We start from the raw sequence: 24,827 nt of genomic DNA, 5'->3' as shown, positions 1-24,827 counted from the left end.
GCGCGCTCTCTGTGTTGTGTGCTTCACATGATTCGAGTGTTTTTGCATTTTGGCGTGTGTTTGTGTAGACATAGACCTGGATGCAGTGGTTACGTCTACAGAGAAACTGAGTCATCCCACAGCCTCACGGCCAAGAGTCACCGACCGCCGACCTCGTTCTCAGATCGTCGCACCTGTAAGTGTTTGCAGTCAGCCTGTCAGAGGTCGACCCACAGTCGCCTTATTCAGCATCTGCACCACCATTCTGTGTCGCAGTGCTACGTTAACTCTGAGTTTAAACCATTACTGATGAATCTATTTCAGAAAACAGACTCGTAAACAATTTCTGTGATCTTCAGTCTTTTTGCATGTAAAGACCTTTTGTGTGTTTTCATTTTAAACGGAACATTTTGGGGTTTCGGGGGAATTCCGAAAATAACCCTAACCTAAAGCCAAGAGACCATCAAATGCAGTCACCAATTTGTCTCAGTGGGTTGTACGCTGTTCAACAACAACGTTCTCTGTCCTGAGACCCTTGTTTGGTGATGATTAATGTTACATGTAATGTCTGCAGTGTAGGGAAGGTTTTGGAGCAAGGTAGAGTGAGAGAGAGGTGTGAAGGATAAGATGGTAGATATGCTAATAACAGGAAGACAAGTGGTTGAGGCGTGGTCCTGCTGCTGAAATTCAGATAATAATCTCCATTTAAGCATCAGGACAGTTTAGATAGTAAGACCCTACAATATGGTTTAAGGATGGCAGCAGCAAACTCATTACAGTGTTTGAAATGTATTATCATATTTATTTATTTTTTTTGTTGAGAACTAAATTAAAATAATTCTCTACATTCATTACCCAGAGAAAAATGCAATTCTTGCAGAACTGTTATGACAAAGTGTCCCTTTAGAAGTCCTGAAGAAATAAGAGCGTCAGTCATGTTTCCCTCTTTCCTGCAGTCTTCTACGGACCTGGATGCTCCTGCAGTGGAGGACAGAAAAGAGAAGGAGAGAGCGAAGGAGGACCATGATATAGTCTCCACAAGACCTGTAGACGTCGCCCTGAGAAAAGGAGTTCCTGTTGTCTCTGTAAGACCACCAGTTCAACGCAATCATTTGTTTTGTCCTGCAGGGGGCGCCACACCACAGTTTTTTTTTTGCCTTGTCTTTTTTTTTTTACTAGTCAAACGTTAAATAGCACTTGTGAGTAAATGTCCACGAGGACACCTTCTGTAGACAGATGACACCATGATGGATGATATTTTAATAAGGAGTTCAACAACAGCTGATAATCACTAAGAAATTCAGCTTCCTCTCGACTCATGTTGTCATTTTAGTGACAATTCAAGTGTTAGGAATGTTTTCATTAGAAAAACCTTGTCACGAAAAAGCTGCTCCCGAGCTTTTCATCAGATTGCTCAACCTTCCTTCCTCATCACATGGGGTTCTGGGTTTCTGACTTTTCAGGCAGCTCTGTAGTGTTATAAACAATGTGAGATTTTACAGAGGGAGGAAAATATAAACATTTATATATAATGGATTTATAATTTGTGATCTGTATTTTTGTTAGGTACCCGACAGCAAAGCACCGCTCCCCACCAAGCCCTCTGCCCTGACCCCTCCGAACTCCAGCCATCGCTCCATTTCCCCGTCTTCCTCCTCAGGTCTGAGCCCCTCCCCGGAGCTCCGGCACTCACCTCTGACTCCCCCGACGCTTGAGGAGCTGAGGAACCAGCTGAGAGAACTGAGGACCTCCGTAGAAATGCTGAAGAACCAGCACAGGTGAGTGTGCGTCTCTGTGCCGACATGTGTGCAGGTTTTTTCGTGTTTGCGTTTACTGACTGCTTCGCTGGATGATTCCAGGATGGAGCTAAAACAGTTGACCAGTGTGCTGGAGGAGGAGAAGAGGATTCGTCTTAGTTTACAGGTGAGACTCATAAAGGAGTAGTTATCTTCCCGATATGATGAATATTGTGTTGCGTTTATTACAGTTTTTATTAATTTTAAGACCACAGATCTTTAAAATGAAGTGATATGTACAAATGCCTTGACTCTTTTTGTGTTTCTTTCACAGATGGAAGTCGAGCACATAAAGAAGAACCTGTCAAAATAAAGACTAAAGCATCCTTATCAGCACATCGGAGGCCATCATTTGAAAACATTTTCACTGTTGGCTGAGCCTCCAGCCAAGCAAAGTTTGTGCCAAATGATCATCGCGATCACCGTCAGCAACAATTCAGCACCATGGGATCAGCCCCCGCCCTCCCCCTCCCCCTCCCCCGACGCCGCCTTATCATTTACTTCTTTATTTTTCTTTGAAAGAGGCTTCTATGTTCAGTTTACTGCTATCTTGTCGGAGCTTGCTGTGCCACCGGTACTGACTGGCTGCGGCTTGCCGCTGTGTGTTGCCATGGTTACAGAACAATGTCACGGACCCGTAGTTGCCGTGGCGTTGTCACTGGTACTTTCCCGGAGTGCGAAGAAAAGTGGGACCTTGACTTCCGTAGCCCGCCTGGCTCAGACGACCTCTGTGCTGTCGTGTGTCCACTCTGCGGCCTTTGCCTCTTATCTGTGTGTGTGTGTGTGTGTGTGTGTGTGTGTTTTCTTTTTTTATCCATGCGGAGACTCTAGTTGTGGACTGTAAAATGAGTCCCAACTTCTTCAACTTGCTGGACTAAGGTTAGGATCTGGGTTTAGGAATGAAGGCCCGGCTTTGAGGCACATCGTTAGCATTGAGGACACAGCGAGCTTGATGTTTCTGTGGTACACTGCAGGCGGGCGATTCTGAAGCATCAACCCTCCTCTCCAGTTTTCGTCTTAAGTGTCATAGCTTTTTAATTTGCAGTCAAATATTCCATCTGTTAAATTAAGCAGGGTAAAAAAGTGCATCTGGATCCTCACGTGATAAGTACTAATACTGTAGGTGCTATTTCAAGTAAGACATTTAGGAAAATATGCTGAAGCATTTGCTTTTGTGTAGTTAGATGAGGTAAAACCTTGACCTCAGAGAGTCACCACTCTCTCTCAAGAAAGAGTCCTGCATTATACCTCCATAAATCCACAAATTGTTGTTTTTGCGCTTTGAACTTTTATACAGACAGAACAAAAAGGAGACAAAGGATGTCAATAACGGAGCACAATCGAGGTAATGCTAGATGGATTTTGTTCACCTTCCCCACTGCCCACAGATATTTGGCTGCAAATAAAAACCTTATTTAAAGAAAAGTACTGTGTCACTGCATGAACACAGCTATCAGTCTAGTATTGCCTGAGTATTGCCTTCTGAAGAAAACCAGATTATTTGTCCTTTTTTTGCTTTTGCACTTTTGTACAGCGACTAACAAACTGGTCGTATCATACCCCAAAATCTCAAACCAAGACCTGTGCACACCTGATGTTTCTGGTGCTCTTTTGACAGCAGGTGTAGGCTGAAGTTAGGGACGGTGTAAGGAATGTAGTCAATAAAATACCCTCACAAGAAAAAGGAAGAGAAAAATGTGCGTATGCACGTGTGTGTGTGTGTGTGTGTGTGTGCGTGTATTAGCATGTATGGCTGTTTGCCTCCCTTCCTTATATGTGCACAGAATCTATGGCAACCCGTCACTGTGGCCTTCCTGTTTTTTCAGTCTTTCTTTCTTTCTTTCTTTCTTTCTTTCTTTCGTATGACAACAAGAAAACTGCTACAACTGAGGCTACAAGTTGTTTTCTTGACTCGGTCCTTTCTCTCCAGGATAGTGATAAATATATACTTTTATATTTCAGTGTAATAAAGATGCTATTATGTATTGTGTGTCCGTGTGTGTATATGATGTTTTTAAAAATGACAAAAACAATGCGATGCGCGCATGTGTAACATACGGTAGATTCTGTATGAACCATATTTAGTTGCATGAAGAGAGAGCACCGCAGCTGGAAACGGGACATACGCTCTGCTTGTGTGTGATCTGGTTGAGCAAAAAGGAGAAATGAAAGTCCTGAATCAGCCTTAATGGAAACACTGAAATCACTGCAGATTTTCTGCAATAGCAAGAATTTTATGTAAGGTAAATCTGGATAAAAACCCTGATTGTCAATGACAAGACGCTGTCAGCCAGCAGTTCTGTTGCAGTGTAAAGTGGTTACTGTGTTGAGCAACATGAGCTACAGTAATCGTGAGCGTGAAAGTGTCAAAAGTGTGGTAACTCGAATAGTGTGCGGAAATCCAACCGTGACTGGGAAAGAGGAGGAAAGGAGATTAAACATTTAATTTGATTAATTTTATTTTGCACTTCTGTGGTCAAAGAAGCAGCAGAGGGAGGGATGCTCCCTTCTTTTGGTCCCTGTCTTTTATTATGCCCTCTCACCTCCACTGTTATTTATTTTCATACATACATAGAACATAAACATAGATATATGTATATAAAACCTATTCCACCTTTATTCTTATACATTTACTTACCTCCTTAGAAGGAGCATTATTCTTCTTCTTCATTATTCTAGAGGCATTCTTTATTATGCCTCTTACTTCACTCAGTCACCAACATCAACATGAAGATGGAAAACTACTCTTTGAGGAAACATTAAGGAAGAACCAGTCGGTATACTGACCCCACTTTGTGCACTCATGAACCTTTAGCTGTCCCCTCATACAGCAGATGGCCGGTGGCCGTCACTGTACAGTCCAGTATTGCCACAAGAGATTCATTCTCTTAACACAATATCATCTGAAAATGTTCCTTTGACAATGGTCACCTCGGCTGCGTTTGATTTATATGGGATTTTCAGCTGCTGCACTTATGCTTATCTCAATAATGTGTCCATAGAGACCAGAGAAAAGCATTTACAGACATCATAAGATGCTGTGGAACCTGATTCTGGATGATAAAATAAATGACTTGAAATCATCACATCTGCTCCCTGATAAATTCATGTGCTGGGAGAACTGAGAATAACTTGGCTGCAGTTTGAAGGACATACAGTTTTATATTTAGACAACTAACGACATGGCGATAACATTGCAAACTGTGGACAGGACGGCAGGGGACGGAAACCGTCCTGATTTTATCCTGAAACATAAACACAGTGTCCGTGGGAAACTTTAAACCAGGTTAAAGGCGACAGGCCAAAGAGAATAATTCAACTTATAGATGCGTTTTTATGTCTCCCCCCCCCCACACACTCTCCTCCCTCTCCCCACATCTCCTCCTCTCTCTTCGGGATCTAGTCGGATCCAGTTTGGGTGAAGCGGACTTCTTGGTGCGAGATAATCGGCAGATGATGTGAGTTAATGAGGCGGAGATGCGCGGAGACAAACTCAGACGCGCTCCTCTCCGGCGACGGCAGGTGCGCAACAAGTGAGCGTGAGGAGGACGACACTGGGGGGGAGAGGACAGGATAAAGGGATTAACGACAGGGAGAGGTGGAAAGTGACCGGAGCAGGAAGGAGGTAAAGCAGAGACACTCGCTCCAGGTTCTCGCTATGGAAACGGGGCAGAGCGCGCAGGTCGCCGACATGGGAGGGGAGCACTCCGCTGGGGTGTGCGCGGCGGAGCGGGATAGAGACAGGGATCGAGAGAGGGGCGAGGTGTCCAGTCCCAGTCCCCCGTTCAAACAGCGCTCTCTGCGGGTCGTGTACGTCCTGAACGACGGGCTGAAGTCGGTGATGGCCAGCAGCCCGGAGTCCGGAGCGCTGCAGTGTCTGCAGAGAGCCTGCGACTCCGAGAGCGCCCTGCTCACCACCGTCACCTTTGGGAGACTGGACTTCGGAGAAACATCAGTCCTGGATAGTTTCTACGATGCAGGTGTGTGTGTGTGTTTCTGTGTGTGTGTGTGTGTGTGCGTGTGTTTGGATCATGAGCAGGTCGTCTCGGTTAAAACTAGACAAAAACGGCTGCAAGAGTTAACGGTTTTTACACAAACGGTGTTTCAGCATGTTCACAGCAGAACAAGGGGAAACAGCCACTGACACGCTGTCGAAACAGGTCGTGTTATTCATCAGGAGAGCTGTTGGGAGTATGCTGCTGGAGATCACCATAAACTACCTACAAACTTACTCTCATACATCCAGTATTTAGAAGCATGCATCTGCTCACATGCACGGTCATGGTCGATTTACATTCATCAGTGTTGTCACAGTGAAGTGAGATTACCATCATTGTTTGGATTGATGTACAATACAAGCCAATCACAAAGTGAGAATTTTATCATCTCCTATTTTCTACTACAATGATGTTCTCCGGACATGACCTGAGGATATACAGTGGTAAGAAAAAGTATGTGAACCTTGAATCTAAGTCAAGAGTATTAACCACTATAATGTACGTAAAGTAATGACACACAACTATAAAAACATCATAGTGATAGTGGAAAAAAAGTATGTGAACCCTTTAAATAATGACCTCAACAAAGCTAATAGGAGTCAGGTGTTACTGACTTCGACTGACAAAAAACACAGACCTCAACCCAATAGAGATGCTATGGAACGATTTGAAGAGAGCCACAGACATGAGATGTTTAAGCAGTTCTGCAGGGAGAATGGGCTAAAATTCCTCCTGAATTCGGTCAGTGACACCTGACTCCAATTAACTTTTTTTTTTTCTTCATTATTCAAAGGGTTCACATACTTTTTCCACCGTCACCATGAGGTTTTTATGGTTGTTCACAGTAAAGACATGAAAGATCACATTTTTTGTGTTGTGTTATTGTGTTGTTATTATCTTAGGCACATGATATTTGTTAATACTCTTGACTTAGTTGAAGATCAGATCAAGTTTTATGACAAATTAATGCAAAAGAACCACGCAATTCCAAAATGTTCACCTGCTTACACAATCTGAACGCCTTTACTGACTGAGTATAAATAGTCCTCTGTGTCTCCCAACTACTTTTCAATTGCATGATTCATCTGTCTTCGTCATGAAAGCAAACACTTCGCCGCTCATCAGTTCAGTGAAACCAGAGCTCCTCTCAAAAGCCTTTAATTGCGAGCTATTTATACCGGGCGATGGTGTTGTCCACAGCTCTGCTGAAGATGACACAGATAGGAGGTTTTATCTCGACAAATATCCTGGGCCTGGGCCTGCTTGCAGAAAATATCACACAGTTTGGGTTGACGGAACAAATGATCCACTAAATCTCTAGCTTCTGTCAGAGAGGATACGCATGACCGTGTTCAACTTGAGAAAAAAAAGCAGAGGGGTAAGAAGAGTTAAACGTGTCTAATGGCAGACATTTGACTTGTCAGAACAAGTAAGACGCAGTCCTAAGTGTAATTAATCATGAACTGCTGACTTTGATGTTTCCCACTAAGCCATGACACAGAGCCTGCTTGCACAATGCAGAGCTGGGAACTGGAAAACCTTTAGTAAATGGTATCGAGACACTGTTTGTGTTACTGATCCTGCCTGTGGTTTTCCAGCTATGACAGGTCAGAAGGTTCGCTGTGAAATACTGCAGTGTAAAAGTATAATATTCAGAAATCCAAAGCGTATATCCTGATATCAATAGAACGTGTTGATTCGGAGATCATCAACTTTTTGAATGGATTTTCATGTCATTTGTTACAGACATGAATGTGCCCCCTCAGGATTATTTGTAATTACACTGGTGATTGCCAGATCAGTATTTAACTAGTCATTTGGTTTGTGCACGCTAAACTAAGATGACAACGTGGGCAAGTGTTACATCAGCATGTTGGCATTGGCATTATCAGCAAATTGACATAAGCACTTCACACTGTGCCCTCATGTCGCAAGGGATGGAAGGCAGAGACTCCCACATAAAGATCCCCAGAAAGATGTGCAAACATTTAAGTCGATGGTACGATTACAAAATTGGACATAATGAATATATTGCTTATATCAAAAATGTATTTTGTTTGCATTTCCTTTGGAAAAGCTTTCAGAAATCCTATTAATAACTGATACATTCAGGATCTTCTAAAGCCTAGGGGGCGGAGCTCAGCAAGAGATATTTCATTCACACATTCAACAGTACCAGGTTTCAGATTGTGTGTATATAATTATTACGTCTATAAAGCTACCCGAGGAAAATGTGGTTCTTCGTGTCTGCACACTGTCCCGTTCTTGTTTCCCTTATGCAGACACGTCGTAATTTGATCCAGGAACTCTGTAATTATTAAAAAAACTACCAGCTTGATTGAAGGATTACTCTCCTTCTATCGTTTCACTCAAGAAGGACCTCCAATTAGAAGCTATTATTTCTTAATGTGATGATGTTCGTCCACTTTAGTTGTGTGTGTGTGTATGTATCATCATCATCTTTCTACTCTTTGTCCTTGTAGACATCGCAGTTGTGGACATGAGCGATGTGTTTCGGCAACCCTCCTTGTTTTACCACTTGGGCGTGAGGGAGAGCTTCGACATGGCCAACAATGTCATCCTGTACCACGACACCGACCCCGACACTGCCCAGTCACTGAAGGTACACACACCCCTTTTAATATCCTCTCACTGAAATCAAAGTTCATGGATGCCATTCCTTTTGCGCCTCCTTGGAACAAGGTGATCCACTCAGTTATTTACAGGCTAGTGGCCTGTGCCGCAAGGGGTTGAAATAGTAAAGCGTAGTACAGTGCAGTGTAGCTCCAACGAGCTACAAGAATACATAGGAAGTTTCGGGTGCTGAGATCCATTCTGAAATTCCACTTGTGTTATTTCCTTACAGGACATGGTGGCGCAGAAAAACACCGTAAGTTTCTGCGTGTGTGTGTGTTTCAGTGTGATTTATGTCCACATACTGTTTGTTCTATTTGTGGAATAGTATTCGTGACAAGTGCTGTCCGTCCTCTCATGCACAAACACGTGCAGGAATTCATACATGCTATTCTGTCACTCTATTGCTCTCACGCTCTCTCTCTTTCTCACATACACACAGGAAGACAATTGCTAAAGTATGTGTGTGTTTGTGTGTGTGTGTGTGTGGGTATGTGTGTGTGTGTGTGTGTGTGTGTGTGGAGTAGGCTGCTCGGCCTCCAGCATTAGGTTTTCCTTGGGTTCAGTTGCCTCCAGAGTACAGAGGCTCTGGATTGCGCAATAAAGTAGGTACCGTTGTGCACTAAAGCATGCTGGGAGATTCTCCCATAGACTAATAATAATACTAAACATGGAGGAGGGGCTGAATGTCACTGACCTCCCCATGGGATGTTGTGTGAATAACAAATTAAATCCAGTAACAACACGCAACTCACAAAGCCAAAGAAGGAAAAAATGACTTTGGGACATGACGGAGATTCTGTAGCTTGTGTTTTGATGATAGTATCTTAACTTGAGCTCCAATTAATCACAACGAAAATAGAACAGGAAGTGCCATCCCGTCTTAGATGGGATGATAAAATTTATGAATAGCCTACCAACTCTTCATTTACCATGAGCTTCCTCATTCTTAAAGTCATCTTAAAGGATGATATACAAACATTTCCACATCACTGACATAGGTCTGCTGACAAATTTCATTGCACCCAAAAATACATAAATGCATTTGAGTGAAGTTAAGATCTGAAATTATTAAACTGAAGTAGAAGTAAAAATCAAAAGTTCAATATTTTTTTTGTATTAAATTAAAAATATAGCCGTTGAGTAGCAGTAGAAGGACAGTAAAAAAATAAAAATAAGTACCGACATTTGTCTAACTCCAGTGTGAGTAACCTCCTCTTATAGCCTCACATACGCACGCATAGGAGTGAATCCCTCACCTGCGCTTTGGCTTATTTGCCATGCATACTCCTGCATTCAACACAATAATAACCATCATATCAGACCATATGATAAGTTATCGCAGGTCCAACATTTGGAGTTTACTAGGGCCTTCTAAGAAACCACCAGCCTGAGGAGCAAACGTTTTATTTGTTCAGTCAAATGCGTGGATCTTTAAATCTTCTCTCTGAAGGCAACAGCTGATATTCCTCATGTAAAGTCAGCATCTTTTCAGAGAATCCTGTAAAACACTTGACTCCAATCTGTGTACTGGCTCCAAATAACCTCAGTCTTCTAAGAAAGTAAACGAGCTGTCGTACCTTGTTGCACATACAGTATATCTTGCGTCTTCTTTGGATTGTTAATAAGTGAGCTCCTGTCACATCACTTCACTAGTTCGTCTGTGTGCCTTCTTCTTTTTCTATTTTTACTGATGCCTTTACAGGTATGTCTGGCACACCAGGCTTTCTCATATCCTCCTTTACCGCATCCATGAACCTCTCCCTCAGCCTTCCTCTTCTCTTCTGGTCTGGCAGCTCTTCTGCCTATATACTCTACTATACTATAATAAGTCAAAAACATTTATTCATTCATTTATTATCCCTGTCGCTTGTCCATCCCAGCCATCACTGGGGGAGAGGCAGGTTCGTACCAACCCTCCTTATTAATTACTCTCTTATCCCCACCCCCCTCTCTCATCCAACCCCCTCCTTCCCTCTCCCTGTCTTTTTCTGCCTTTAACACCTGGCATCATTATCCAGCATGTGTGTTTATCTGATATTTAATGTAGCTGTATTATACAGTGTTTACACAAGTACTTTAAATTCACCTCTACTGCTCAGACTGAAATCAGACTCCTCTTGTTTGCATTGTAACCCCCCCCCCTCCTGTTTTCCTTCCAGGCATCCAGTGGTAACTACTACTTCATCCCCTACATAGTTACTCCTAACCATGAGTATATGTGCTGTGAGAGTGATGCCCAGCGCCGGGCCAGTGAGTACATGCAGCCCAGCTGGGACAACCTGCTGGGGCCGCTGTGTGTTCCTCTGACCGACCGCTTCACCAGTCTGTTGAAGGACATTCACGTCACATCATGGTGAGACAAACACTGACGGAAACACAAATTGTCCTACACAGAATTTTCCACTTTTTCTTTTTCTGTGAACAAATGACAATTGATGAAAAAATAAATAAAAATAAAGTTAAGACAGATTAAAAACTGAATATTGAAGTATCTGTCTGTCTGATCTGTAAGCCCTGCAAGAGGACTTTGAAAACTGGGGTAATCAGGAGGCGTGTTTCTATCCACTTGTTTTACATTTGAGCTTAAAAAACCCTTTACAAAGGTGGAATATCTATAAAAGCTATCGCTGTCTCCCTTTGTGGTGTGTTTTTGTGTCCTATGCAGTGCCTCCTTCAAGGACACCCTGCTCAACGACATCAGGAAGGCCAGGGAGAAGTACCAGGGAGAGGAGCTGGCCAAAGAGCTCTCGCGTATCAAACTCAGAATCGACAACACCGAAGTCCTCACACAGGACATCGTCATGAACCTGCTGTTTTCCTACAGAGACATACAGGTACCAACGTGTGCAACATGGTCTAAACGTAGAGCTGCAGTAGCAACAGCATATAACATATTATTTCACCTTATCTGACCACCAGGACTATGATGCCATGGTGAAGCTGGTGCAAACTCTGGAGATGCTCCCAACGTGTGATCTGGCAACTCAGCCAATGATTCAGTTCCACTACGCCTTTGCTCTCAACAGGTACACAGCAGCTTAAAGAAACCCAGTTGTAATGTCTTGAATAGGTTCAGGATGGGATTATACAAACTTTAGTTGTATAGTTAAAGTTTATTCACCTTTAACTTTCAGTTTAAATAGAAAATGTCCTTGTCTACCTTTCAGTAGAGCAAAGACAGAACACAGTACGGTTTAGACCAGAATCTGATTTATCATAGCACAACTGTATGTACAGCTATGAACCAGAATTGTTAATTACAGCTAACATCTATTGAATGTATCTGTTTGCAGGAGAAACAGTCCTGGCGACAGAGAGCAGGCTCTCAGGGTGATGCTGCAGGTGTTACAGTCGTGTGAACACCCAGCACCGGACATGTTCTGCCTTTGTGGACGGATATACAAGGACATCTTCCTAGACTCAGACTGCAAAGACACTAAAAACAGGGACAACGCAATACAGTGGTAAGAGCACGAAAATAAACGCGTCGACGTGTAATCGCGTTCATGAATTCACGTGTGAGTCACCTCGCACCCACAGGTACAGGAAAGGTTTTGAGCTGCAGCCCACTCTCTACTCTGGTATCAACCTGGCTGTCCTCCTCATAGTCGCTGGGCAGCAGTTTGAAAGCTCCATTGAACTGAGGAAAATAGGTGAGAGCATCCTGAGCATGACGTCCCCTTGATCGGTGTTCAGTGCATATACAGACGTTAGACACCTGGATATATAGACACCATATAAGATGCAGGTGTGTAGATTTCTATCAAATGAACTAACTAGATGATCTTATGCCTTAGGTGTGAGGTTGAACAGTCTGTTGGGGCGCAAAGGTTCCCTGGAGAAGATGAATAACTACTGGGACGTGGGCCAGTTCTTCACTGTCAGCATGTTGGCCAACGACATCCCTAAAGCTACTCAGGCTGCTGAGAAACTCTTCAAACTCAAGCCTCCCATCTGGTAAAGATATATTCTTTCTTTGTCAGTCTGTAGTTGAAGGATTGCAGGTTGTCGGAAGGCAGTAACTAAAAGTAAGTCAGCAGTGCAGCGTAAAGCCAGTCAAAGGGAATGTTTTCAACCTACTGTCACAATTTGTACTCATAAATATTAGAGAAGGATTTTAGAAAGTGGTAGTTTGTATTAGGTGGTTAATAGAGAGTAGTTCTTTTGTCTCGGCCTCTTCTTTTGCCTTTTTCTGTCATTTGTCTTTTTATTTCCAGGTATTTGCGGTCAGTGGTGCAGAATTTACAGCTGATCCAGAGGTTTAAGAAGCAGACAGTGGAACACTCCCCTCAGAGGGAGAGACTCAACTTCTGGATGGACATTATAGTCGAGGCCACGCAGGGCACCACCAATAGACTGCGATTTCCGGTACAAAGGCACACAGATGCTCAATTAGGTACAGCATTCAAACCACATGCTAACGTGTCTATTGATCTTTTATTCTAACACGACAGGTGTTGATCCTGGAGCCAACTAAAGTGTACCAGCCATCATACGTGTCCATTAACAACGAGGCAGAAGAGAAGAACGTCTCTATCTGGCATGTTTCTCCTGCTGAAACAGTAAGAATGTCATGCGTTTGTCTTTTTTTTTTTTTTGCTTTATCGCTTCACAAAACATTTTATTGCATTGAAACATTCACAATAAAGGTGTTTCCATTCACCTGTTTTACACAAATTTTCCATCACATAAAAATCCATGTTTTAGCTTAATCTCACTATTCATCATTCTCCTATCCAAAGATTTAACTTTACATGTCCTAATGCTTGAATCCTGGTTATGTGACCATTATGAGCAAAAATGAATAATGTGAAAAATTCAAACTTATTCCACAGAAGGGCATCCATGAGTGGAACTTCACTGCAATGTCCATCAAAGGCATTAGGTATGAATAAATAGGCGGAGGTGAATAAAATACATTCATGTTGGATATCAAGAGATAAAAAAAAATACAGCTTTCACCTACTGCATCTCTTCTGTCTGCAGTATCAGTAAGTTCGACGAACGTTGCTGCTTCCTCTATGTCCACGATAACTCCGATGACTTCCAGATCTACTTCTCCACCGAGGAGCAGTGCGGTCGGTGAGGATACACACCTCTAGATGTGTCTGTGTAGGTGTGTGTGTTTGTCTGCGTTTGTGTTCGTACACTTCGTTTGTGCGATTAGATAAAAAAAAAAAAAAACAAAAAAAAAACAGCAAAACCAAAAAAAAAAAAACGACCGTATAAGCTGATGGAGCTGGAAACACTGATGGCGTAATGTGTTGGTGTTTGTGGTTCTTTTTCTATATGTGTTCCAGGTTCTGCTCCATGGTGAAGGAGATGATATCTGATAGCACAGGAAATGCTGTGGAGCTGGAAGGGGAGGGAGATGCAGATACGCTGGAGGTCAGAGGGTGCATAAATATAACCGGTGAAATATCAATCTTCTAAGCCACTTAAAGTCTCATTAAAAATATTTGTGGGTTTATAGTATGAGTACGACACCAACGAGACGGGGGACAGGGTGGTGTTGGGACGCGGCACCTATGGAGTTGTGTATGCTGGACGAGACCTCAGCAACCAGGTCCGAATAGCTATCAAAGAAATCCCTGAAAGAGACAGCAGGTAGGTGTGCGTGGCAGCGTGTGATAGTCTAGATGGCTTTCGATTTTTGTAATTGTAAAATATTAATGTTTTACATTGCATGTTAATTAAGAAGCTGTATATATTACCTCAGTGGTGGCCTAACCAACACATAACTCCATAATGATCACTTCCTGTCTTCACATACCTGAAAAAGAATAGGCAAACTGAATAAAATCTCTGTCTCTCCCTCTCTCTCTCTCTGTGGATCAGGTACTCTCAGCCCCTTCATGAAGAGATCGCCCTTCACAAGTACTTGAAGCACAGGAACATTGTTCAGTACTTGGGCTCCGTTTCTGAGAATGGGTACATCAAGATCTTCATGGAACAAGTGCCCGGAGGTGTGTTTGTACAAGAGAGAGAGAGAGAGAGAAGGGAACACATAGAGTCTTGTGTAATAATATAATTACTTTGTGTGGTAAGAAACACTGTTAACGCTGTAAAAGGCATTTAGACTCAACACAACAACAAAATATATCAAATCTTCTTAATCTGAGTGGAGTGTTTCCCTAAAGGTAGGCTGGTAAAGGAACCTAAAGTACCACTCAGGCCTAACTCGCGCACGAATAGTCAGAGATCGATTCTTGTGACCTTTCGGTTACTGGGCGGTCTCTCTAACTGCTTGGTCATCTTCCCATTTCATGATAGGTTTTGGACACTCCTTCTCTCCTTTCTCCAGGAAGCCTGTCCGCGCTGCTGCGGTCGAAATGGGGCCCTCTGAAGGAGGCGACAATAATATTTTACACCAGGCAGATCCTGGAGGGGCTCCGATACCTGCACGAAAACCAGATCGTCCACAGAGATATCAAGGTGCGTGGAGTCTGCGCGCAGTCGGCGGTGCTGTGGGTTTACAGCCGCCTGTGATGTAGAGATGAGTGGTCCGTATCCCAGTTGTCAAATGCAAGTGATAATTTAATTATCTGTGGTTTCCTCACTCTTAGTTATTGCTCTGATTGTCTATAAGGCAACAAGTCAATCATGAATCCAAAGGAAGCTGAACCGCTCCCCTCCCATTGCCTTTTTTTTTTTTTTTTACAGCAGACATGTTGACATGTGTTGGCAAGTATTTTGACATTGATGACGGCTCTGTCTCAGTTACATGTGCTATTACACTACAGTAGAGATTAGCAACAATTAAAGCAGGATCATGGAAATACAATCACTAAATAAAATCCCAGCCACCAGTAATGTTAGTAATTGCTCGTGTGGTTTACCCACTGTTACGAGATCTTTGACACATCAGGTTCCTTTGTGCCTGATGAGTCACGGTGACGTTCACTGGAACAGAGCCACCATTAATGTTCGCTGCACTGTTGATTTTCCTTCATGTTGCAAGCGTCATGCTGCAGCAATGAGTAAGCACTGCAGTCTTTTGGCAACAAACAAATTCAGGGTAAAAGTCGATTCTTGCTCATACTGTACCACATAAAAACCTGTTTTCTTCCTCTGTGTCTGTGTCTGTCTGTTTCCCTATTAGGGTGATAATGTCTTAGTGAACACCTACAGTGGCGTCTTGAAGATCTCAGACTTTGGTACTTCGAAGCGTTTGGCTGGAGTCAACCCGTGCACAGAAACATTCACCGGTAACTAATGCTAATTCTTCCTGCAATAAAAGCCATTCTTGTCCTGCTTATATCACACAAAAACATATACTGTGTATGTTTAATTTGTAACTGGCATGTCCCAAAATCCCCAAATTTCAAATAGAAATAAAAGTGGACATAGAGAGAGATTTCATGGAGATTTCGTTCATGTAAGCAAACCCCCAGTGAAACTCATTCTGTGGTTTTTGAGCAGGTAATTTAGCAGTTTTTTTGCTTGTTAGCACAAATTGTATCTGTACATTAGATTCATTTCCATCCACCTAATGCAAATAAATAATAGACCCATTACCAAAATTAACATAATACATTAATTTACATACAGTTTTAAAACTATTAAATTCTATTTCTACTGTTTTACATCTTAATATGCCACCAAACACCACACCACCGACGTTACCAAACAACATTTTCAAAAGAAAGTGGATGAATAGTGCTTAAGGACTCCCAGAGACAGACACTCCACACAAGTCTGAGCTTGACAAAGTGCTGCCATGCATAAACAGAGTAAGTAATTCAGTCTGGGCTGCATAAATGGAGTCATAGAAATGCTGCAGGTCTCAGACTACTAGTGTAAATATCAAATGACCCTCGAAATGTCAAGAGCCACTATCAGCCTCTATGGAAACACGAGCGTGTATGAATGTGCATGTGCACACTTAGGGACATGCACATTCAATGGCCATCTGGCCTTGTCCAGCGGCCAGCAAGGTGTGTAATTAGATTAGCTAATCAAGCAGGAGGCAGAAGGGTGTTTACCTTTCATTAGCAGGTGTGTGTATGTGCATGTGTCCTTATCTGTCTCTGCTCTGCCTTTTCTCTCTGCCCTCTCTGACTCGTCTCCTTTTATAACTCTGTTTCTATCCGTTTACATCAGAATTTAGGGCAGAGCACAAATGCCAAGCCTGCTCAGAATTGTAGATTACAAATGGAATACTTTAATACTTTAAGATACACGTAATTATTCTTTTTAATGGCAGTTTCTTATGAACTATACCTAAACCTCAGTCAATAAAATAAACTATAATGACATTTGCATTTGTCAAAACGTGGCCTGAATTTCAAATGCAAAATGCAAATGTATAGTTTAATATATATACAGTAGTCTAAAACAAATCATGTATGCAACAGTTTAATAATAAGACCTCTAGAAAGATGAATGCATGACTTCTAATCGACTTTTATATAAAAAAAAACCTTCTAGTAAAAAGTTATATTTCTAAATTTCCATTTCAGTTTGTGAGTTGGACAAATATTTGCTATAATTATTGGTTAATAAGCTTAATTACATGTCTTTATCTGTAGGAAATCATTGCTCTAGGTTACCGTCTACCTCTCTGTCTGCAGGCACCCTGCAGTACATGGCACCAGAAATCATTGATAAGGGTCCTCGAGGGTATGGAGCCCCGGCTGATATCTGGTCCCTGGGGTGCACAATCATTGAAATGGCCACTGGGAAACCCCCCTTCCATGAGCTGGGGGAACCACAGGCTGCTATGTTTAAGGTAGGACGGTGAGTCTTTGTGCATGTGTGTTCCTTTAGAAGGTGAAAGGGCAAGTGTGCTTTAAATGCCAACAGTGCAACACACACTGTTTATGAGCTGCCATGTTAAAGATTAATGCTCCAAAACGTATCTTTCAGCAGTCAAAGGCTTTTGTGAACAATAACAGTTTACATGCGTCTCTGTGGCTGTGTGTTATAGGTGGGCATGTTCAAGATTCACCCGGAGATCCCTGAGTCTTTGTCACTGGAGGCCAAGTCGTTTATCTTACGCTGCTTTGAGCCAGACCCTCATAAGAGAGCCATCGCCTCCGATCTGCTTAGAGACACCTTTGTCAGGCAAATCACCAAGGGCAAGAAGAGCAAGATCGCCTTCAAACCATCAGGTTACCACGCATACACGCGGAGTAGAATACTCCCACTAAATTTGTAGGGTGTGACTTAATATTTTTGCCTTCTCTAGTCCTTCATAGACGTTTTCTGTGTGTGTATCTTTTTGCAGATAACATCCACAATGTTTTGCTGCCCGTGCAGTTGCAGTGCGAGGCCACGGGGAGCAGCAGCAGTGAACACGGCTCTGTGAGCCCAGACTGCGACTCCAAACACGATGTTTTCTTCCATAAGAAGAAAAGCTCCAGTCACGACACCCTTCTCAAGCGCCCCAATTCAAACTACCTGAGGTGTGTATGTGCAGCCTGTGTGAGCAAATAGCGAGTCACTCAGGTGTTCACAGATTTCATGTGATTTTGAGAACCAGTCAAATCCAGAATTCTTAAATGTCTCATCTGCTGCCGCTTGTGTTGAATTTAACACTGACTATCCATATCTTGGCTTGTTAATTCTGGAAGGCATTAGAACTTTCTTGTTGAATTAATAATTATTTTTAAATGGGAAACCAATGTGTCACATATCCCTGAATTATTAAAACGGCACATTACTGCTGACAACTCCTCCAGGCGCTGGTCAGTTCATGTGAAAAGATGTGGATGAATGTGTATGTGTGTGTGTGTGTGTACATGTGTGACTGGCAGGTGGCCTTGTTGTGCACACAGTGCGCTCCGCTGCTTTTTACAGCGCTAATATAATGAAGTCTGATCATTTTATGAGCTTCAGCTGGCGGCTGAGCACACACGCACCAGCACGTGCACATCTGCACGCGCACAGGCAAGTGTGTGTATACACACATGCACGGCTTTCGGAGCTGACTCATGCTGCCTCTGCACTTCCCTGGGCACACATAGTAGCCAGGCGAGGCTTGTATCTGTAAATAAACTGAACGGTGCATCACACTTTTGTAAATCATTTGTGGTTTTATGTTGCTGTGAGATCACTGCGTGTTTATGTGCGTATTGCAGTGTGCCAGATGAGGGTTTGGCATCGGAAGACCGCAGTGCTCCCCCGTCCCCCGAGGACAGGGATAGCGGCCTGTTCCTGCTGAAGAAAGACAGTGAGAGACGGGCCATTCTGTTTAAAGTCCTCAATGAAGACCAGGAGAAGGTCATCTCTAACCTGATGGAGAACCACATTCAGGTCTGTGTGTATTTGTGAGTGCAGAAGAAGTGCCCACTATTTCTTCTTAAAAAGATAAATATGACAGCTCCCATTCATGCCAAGGGCATCATAGATAAATAAAAAAAACAAAGTAAATACATTTTTATATTGGTGGGTGACATTCAGTATTTAAAAAAAAAGACTTTACTCCAGTAGACAACCATACATTCAAATACCCATCCTCCTATTGCGCTTGTCATCTACAATAAATGTCATCGCTAGAAAAATAAACTCTAAAGCTCATGTATGGAAATTTGCTGAAGAAATAAATAAATATATGCACGAACATAAAAATTAACACAAGTTTAGGTAAAGTTCCTGTGAAGTCATGTTGGTGAGGTCATCAAATCATGAGTAGTATACTATTCTTTCAGTGTTGGAAAAGAAAATCAATGTAAATGTAAAAATATGTATGACAGGAAAAGAGCCTGCATTGTTGTCAGTGTCATTGCTCAAAATCACCACTTGGGGGCTGAAACATCACTGTTAAAAAAAAAAGATCACAAACCACTGATGAAATGATCAGTTTACTTTAAAGCGCCTTTGAATTGGTCATATCTGTATAGAATTATATGTATGTACATGTATGTGTGTATAGGGCAGCGAGGAGCTCCAGCTGTCTGTCGAGCACATCAAGCAGATCATCTGCATCCTTCGAGACTTCATCCATTCCCCAGAGCGGCGCGTCATGGCGGCCACCATCTCCAAGCTCAAGCTCGACCTGGACTTCGACTCCACTTCCATTAACCAGATACAGTTGGTGCTCTTTGGTTTCCAGGACTCGGTCAGTTCTCACAGTTCGTGCCTCACATGAGTTTGCATTTGTAAGTTTGCTTTTACAGAATCATCATCATCACGTCTGAATGTTTGTCCTGGTTTTGTTTGCGTCCAACATTCTCAGGTGAATAAGGTCCTGAGGAATCATCACATTAAACCTCACTGGATGTTTGCTATGGATAACATCATCCGCAGAGCTGTGCAGGCTGCAATCACCATCCTCATACCAGGTAAGTGGGTCGGGCTGCTGCAGCCACACTTTTTGGCGCCATCTTGTGGACAAATGCACATTTTTAGATGTCACAATTTACTGTCATCCATTGGCACGTTCATACAGAAATATCAGTCATAAGACGCTGTTGTATTGAATCTCTAAACTAGTAGGCAGAACTGTGACCTTTCGATTGTCATCTACAGAGCTGCAGACCCATTTTGGCCCAGCGTCGGAGTGTGAGGGCGCCGAGAAAGAGGACGAGGTGGATGAGGAGGAAGCAGAGTTTGTTCCTGGCTTAGCTTCGCACAATGACGATTCTGGGACAACAGCTGATCCCACCCACTCTGCAGTGAGCACGCTCAACTCTGTCCACTCTCAGGAGCATCAGCGCTCACACCATCAGCTGGGAGCTCAGCTGGGACGGCTCAAACAGGAGACCAACAGGTAAGCAACCGCACACTGGCAATACCAGTATCTTTGCTTTCCATAACCTGAGGGGAGAGAGCGTGATTTAAATACTTTCAACACATGCTTTTTCCCACAGACACCCACACACTCATGGAAATATTGCTCCAGACATGAACATATCGTGTGAAAAGTAGTTATGATGATTAAATTCCTCCCATTTTCATGACAAGAAGTGGAAAAGATGAAGAGAATGTGCACCTACAAGACCAAACACGCTCCCAAATATGCAAACAAACACGTGAGCTTTCTATGAATGGAACATATGAGTCGCTGCTTGATGTGCTGGATAACGACAGACAACAGGTTAGAGCAGCAGTATGGGAATAGCACAATGGTTTTACAAATATAGGACAATACAAAAGCTCATAGAGATTATTCAACTTTTAGTTTGTCAGGTTCTGTTAATAACCTGCATAGGATTTCTAAAAATATACGTATGTTAAAATATCTTCATTTAAACAGACAGCTGCCATCCTACTACACATCCTAGACGTTTTAGATCGTCATATGATCTTCTACAGTAAAACAAAAGTCTACAAAGACAACCCTGCCACTCAAAAACTATTGAAGACTTCCTTCCTTGAGATGGAAACACAATTGTTACTTCCTTTATTATTACATCCTACATTATTTACATTTGAAGACTGTGACCGCCAGACATATTTTCAAAATAATAAACATGCTCACTCACGAGAAAATGATCAAATGATTACTCTTTTGTTTGATCCTTGCAGACTAAATGGAAACTCTGAATTTGAAACCTTAAAAAAAAAAGCCCCGCTCCTGGCTTCCATCCAAATGCCTGGGAGTCATTTGTTTAATTTTCATTTAACCCTTTAATGCCCTTAACACATCCTATGTTTGTTTCAAAATGTCTGCACTGAAATGCTGGGAGCAGAGACAACGTGGAGAGAGCATAAACGTATCTTAACACACCAAGTTAGTTACATGACACACTCTTGGACCTGTGTTTCAAGGCTGGACTTATTATCACTATTAGCAATATAACAATCAGTGTTCCGGGCTCACTTCAGTTAGGTGGGCGCAGTGCGTCATCAAGCTTTATTTCTGCCCTGCCCGAATGATGAAATACCGTTTAATGGTCTAACTCCACAGTTCAGTATCAATTATACGCCTTTGACACATTTTCAGCAAAGCATTTTTCAATATGCTTAATGTGTGTGGAAACCAATCTGTGACTCTGCTTCACCTTGAGTGTGCCCATTTTGGAAGTCAGTCCACCACTTCGTCAGACTTAAAGTATCTAAACAAATTTATCTGTTCATCCGATTTACTTTTAACTGTAATGCATTTGCCAAAGAAAGCCAGAACACAACAGTAAACAGATGACTGACTGATAGCATATTTATCTTATCTTACCATAATATCAGTATTATGAATTATTTCTGGCCGAGACAATAGTGGATTGAAAACATGATATCATATCAGGTGATAAATGACACAGAACATCGCGTTGATTGATTTATCCCAGGTTTATTCTGGAATTTAAAGTCCATGGACTGTTTCTATTTGCATCTGCTATCTGCAGTACAGCAGCCCTCCATGTTGTATTCCTGGGAGATTTTTTTTGACAGATCTTACTGCTGCTTCAGGCTACTGGAGGAGCTGCTGCAGAAGGAGAAGGAGTATCAGCAGGTCCTGAAGGCCACACTGCAGCAGAGAACACATGACATGGACCTGGTCCGAGTCAGACACAGACCACCGGGTAAACACGTCTCGGAGTACAGACAGCTCTTTCCTCAGTTTGGGTTTGTGTTAAGGCCTGCGTCATTTCACAGCTCTATTTCTTCACAGACATTTCACTCCCCTCCATCTTCCCCATCCCAGCAGACCATGAGCCGGACAAGCAGCTCATCGACTGGCTGAAAGAGCAGGGGGCAGATGCTGACACCATAGAAAAGGTTGAATATCTATAGCGCCTTGTTCTTTTTCCCGACGCCATGTCAGCACACAGTGTGATAATAGTGTGATGGCTCACAGAACAGTTTTCTGTTTTGTATCCTAGTTTGTGCTGGAGGAATACACTCTGACTGACATTCTCAAAGATGTTACCAAAGATGACCTCCGCTGTCTACGTCTACGGTATTTGCTTTCTCATCACCGCCCATCCCGTGACAACAAAACTGTTAGGCGGGAACTTTTAATGAAACTAATTGACTGTTGCAAATGGCCTGAACCTCCTTCCCTTACACCTTTCTAAACACTCTATCCACAATTCACACCCAGTTCACACCAGGACTGACCGGCTGTACAGTCATTTGTAGTTTTCATTTCTATTTTTGCTTTATTATGATCATCATTACCAAGATCCTAGAGAAAACAGCATTGCACCTCCGTGTCTCTTTATAATGACCAACTTTCACTTCACTGTTCATTCCACTGTGCCAGTTTGGACCAGCTATACACACATTTAATCCCTGAAGCAGTTAGACAATATATCTTTTGAATTATTCTTTATTCGTTTTTTATATGCACATCTGTGTAAACGTATAATTTGGTGTTTAACGCTGCAAAGTAAAAGAAACTGTCCAGAATTCACAGCATCAGTGATGTCAGGGGAAAAAAACTCAGGTAATGTTTTGAAAAACCTTTACAGGCAGTGAAATTTAAATAAAATGGTGCTTTTTAAAGTCATAGGACATGTTTTGCATTGTCTGTTCCCTCTGGGTTTTTTCAAATCAGGCTGCATGTAAAATGTGAAGTTAAGAAGTTTTTAATAGTTCCTCTTTTTTTTTTTTTTTTAACAAAACTGCCAGTGGTTAACCACCTTTGAGGAAACCAGTGACATAGCAGAGGGTATAAACAAGTGCAATTTATCCTTTTTCACTTACCCAAAATAAGAAATGTGAAGTAGAAACTGTCTTTGCTGCAGGGGAGGAGTCCTCTGCCGCATCTGGCGAGCCATCCAGCGACACAGAGAGCGAGAGAGGAGCGACGGATGCTCGGAAGACGACGCGTGATGCGATACTTGGACTACAACTCTGGGGGACTCAGTTTTGCAGGAACACGCACACATCCACGCACTACCAGGCCTGCATGGCTAGCTCTCCTTTCTCTCTCTCCACAGTGCCTTTTTCATGTTGTATTCTCTGCATTGTATGCACAGGACTGACTGAACCTTTGCTGACACGTACTCACGCACATCCATAGAGTCAGACCTGACCAGACCAAAGCGCTTTAGTGCAGGCACTACTTTTCTTTACATGTGCTTAAATATGTGTGATATATGTGTACACTGGTTTTAATAGCGGTAAAAAGTATCAACCCCATTAAAACATTTCAAAATTTCCCCGTCTATCCTTATTCTCAGAATATATTAAACCAGTGATTCACAAACGTAGCATTTACTCATGACCCTCAGACATCACCTTATAGTCTTAATGGAGGAGTCATGAGCAACCATGTTCAATATGAAGGAATTTGGGAGAGTTGAAGAGGTGAATGCATGTGTTTCACAAGCAAAAATATATAAATAATAATATATAATATATAATATAAATATATAAATAAACAAATTGTGTAATTTTATATATTTTATTTGTCATCACTTTATCATGTTGTGCCCATGGGGGTCTGATCATCCAGGGTGGAAACATTTGGTTCAAATAATCTTATGTTCTACCAAGATATGGTTACATTGCATGAAGCTCACCTGTGTCAACTTCTTTTACTTTTTTGCACATATTGCATCACTCTAAACGTGCTAAATATGTTGCACAAGTAGCTTGATAGTCCAAAAAACACACTACTGTTGGCATCATTAGCAACTACAGTAAGTCATGGCTGATCACGATCTCTTTTCTCTGTAAAGAAACAAGCTGCAAACTATGACCAAATCTCTATTTGTAATGTCAGTTATTGTTGTTTATATAAAATACGTAGGTGTACACCTGCATTTTATTCATGAAAACATGCAAATCTTCTACATGACCAGTGAGCATAGCAGTACAGAACGCTATGTCACTGTTGCAGTTCAGCCAAACTGTAAACAAAAGTAAAACATTTCTAATTTCACATAAAAGCACGTTCATTTATTGTATTGTATTAACTATTTCACAACGGTGTGAAGGATAGTGCACAAACGTATGCACGTACTGTATTATCTCCTGCCAGACCTTTTATTGAAGATCTGTTTGTGTACTGTTTGTACTGTAAGTGTCTCGATTAAAGACTCATGCCTTACATCTGTGAAGTTTAAGTGATGCAGCCACACTGAGATGATTTACTGAAACATGCACACACATTATGACTGCCACCCCATCACTGCCTTTATATTTGTATGCATGTTATTTATGAGTTGTGTAATATTACTTTTATATTCTCAATGAAGTAACTGTCCTTTTGTCCTCTGTGTGTATCTGAATTGAAATGTTTTTTATCCCAACTAATGTTTATGTGCTCGTCTGTGTCACAACTGCTTTATAACTGCAATAAACATGAAAATAATGGAGCCCTTGTCCACTGTTGGTGATCACTGAAATATGGGCAGTGTTTAGATGAACTATGACAGTTAAAGACTTTTATTTTGCAAAGTTAACTTTCGTTTCCCAACGTTCACGTGTAGTCACTGTATCAGTTTCAAGAGAAGAGACAGATTAATCTTAGATTTTTTCATGGTTACTTGCCTAAAACCAGTTTGTCTGCTTGTTTAAACTATGA

At 42.1% G+C, this 24,827-nt stretch overlaps 2 protein-coding genes across 7 annotated transcripts in view; both read left to right on the top strand.

The window, feature by feature from the left end:
• The window catches only part of sh3kbp1 (SH3-domain kinase binding protein 1), a 28,726-nt gene extending 24,966 nt beyond the window's left edge, over window positions 1-3,760 (top strand). For all 3 annotated transcript variants that reach the window (XM_026362011.2, XM_026362013.2, XM_026362012.1), the window contains exons 15-19: window positions 69-175; window positions 936-1,064; window positions 1,546-1,757; window positions 1,839-1,902; window positions 2,050-3,760. In XM_026362011.2, coding sequence (XP_026217796.1) covers window positions 69-175; window positions 936-1,064; window positions 1,546-1,757; window positions 1,839-1,902; window positions 2,050-2,088 — 551 coding nt within the window. In that variant the 3' untranslated portion in view covers window positions 2,089-3,760. The remainder of the gene's footprint in view (window positions 1-68; window positions 176-935; window positions 1,065-1,545; window positions 1,758-1,838; window positions 1,903-2,049) is intronic.
• Window positions 3,761-5,169: 1,409 nt separating this feature from the next.
• Window positions 5,170-24,618, top strand: map3k15 (mitogen-activated protein kinase kinase kinase 15). Of its 4 annotated transcripts, none has more exons than XM_026362962.1 (29): window positions 5,170-5,755; window positions 8,257-8,396; window positions 8,640-8,663; window positions 10,570-10,763; window positions 11,076-11,244; window positions 11,330-11,436; window positions 11,704-11,874; window positions 11,951-12,063; window positions 12,208-12,367; window positions 12,628-12,778; window positions 12,865-12,972; window positions 13,246-13,295; window positions 13,397-13,492; window positions 13,711-13,798; window positions 13,884-14,017; window positions 14,249-14,376; window positions 14,715-14,845; window positions 15,513-15,618; window positions 16,984-17,141; window positions 17,340-17,523; window positions 17,640-17,817; window positions 18,493-18,667; window positions 19,287-19,472; window positions 19,590-19,695; window positions 19,883-20,123; window positions 21,761-21,873; window positions 21,963-22,069; window positions 22,174-22,250; window positions 23,041-24,618. In XM_026362962.1, the coding sequence occupies exons 1-29, from the start codon at window positions 5,434-5,436 to the stop codon at window positions 23,126-23,128; spliced, it is 4,005 nt and encodes a 1,334-aa protein (XP_026218747.1). In that variant the 5' UTR covers window positions 5,170-5,433; the 3' UTR covers window positions 23,129-24,618. The 4 variants fall into 4 exon arrangements, 3 of the variants coding, with proteins under 3 accessions (XP_026218747.1, XP_026218745.1, XP_026218746.1); XM_026362960.1 differs by having other exon boundaries at window positions 16,942-17,141; XM_026362961.1 differs by lacking the exon at window positions 8,640-8,663 and having other exon boundaries at window positions 16,942-17,141.
• The last annotated feature ends 209 nt before the right edge of the window (window positions 24,619-24,827 follow it).

This window comes from Anabas testudineus, chromosome 2, assembly GCF_900324465.2.
Source record: "Anabas testudineus chromosome 2, fAnaTes1.2, whole genome shotgun sequence".
In the NCBI taxonomy this organism is placed as follows: domain Eukaryota; kingdom Metazoa; phylum Chordata; class Actinopteri; order Anabantiformes; family Anabantidae; genus Anabas; species Anabas testudineus.
Note: the sequence above shows the minus strand (reverse complement) of the source record. Positions and strands in the feature narration are given on the sequence as shown.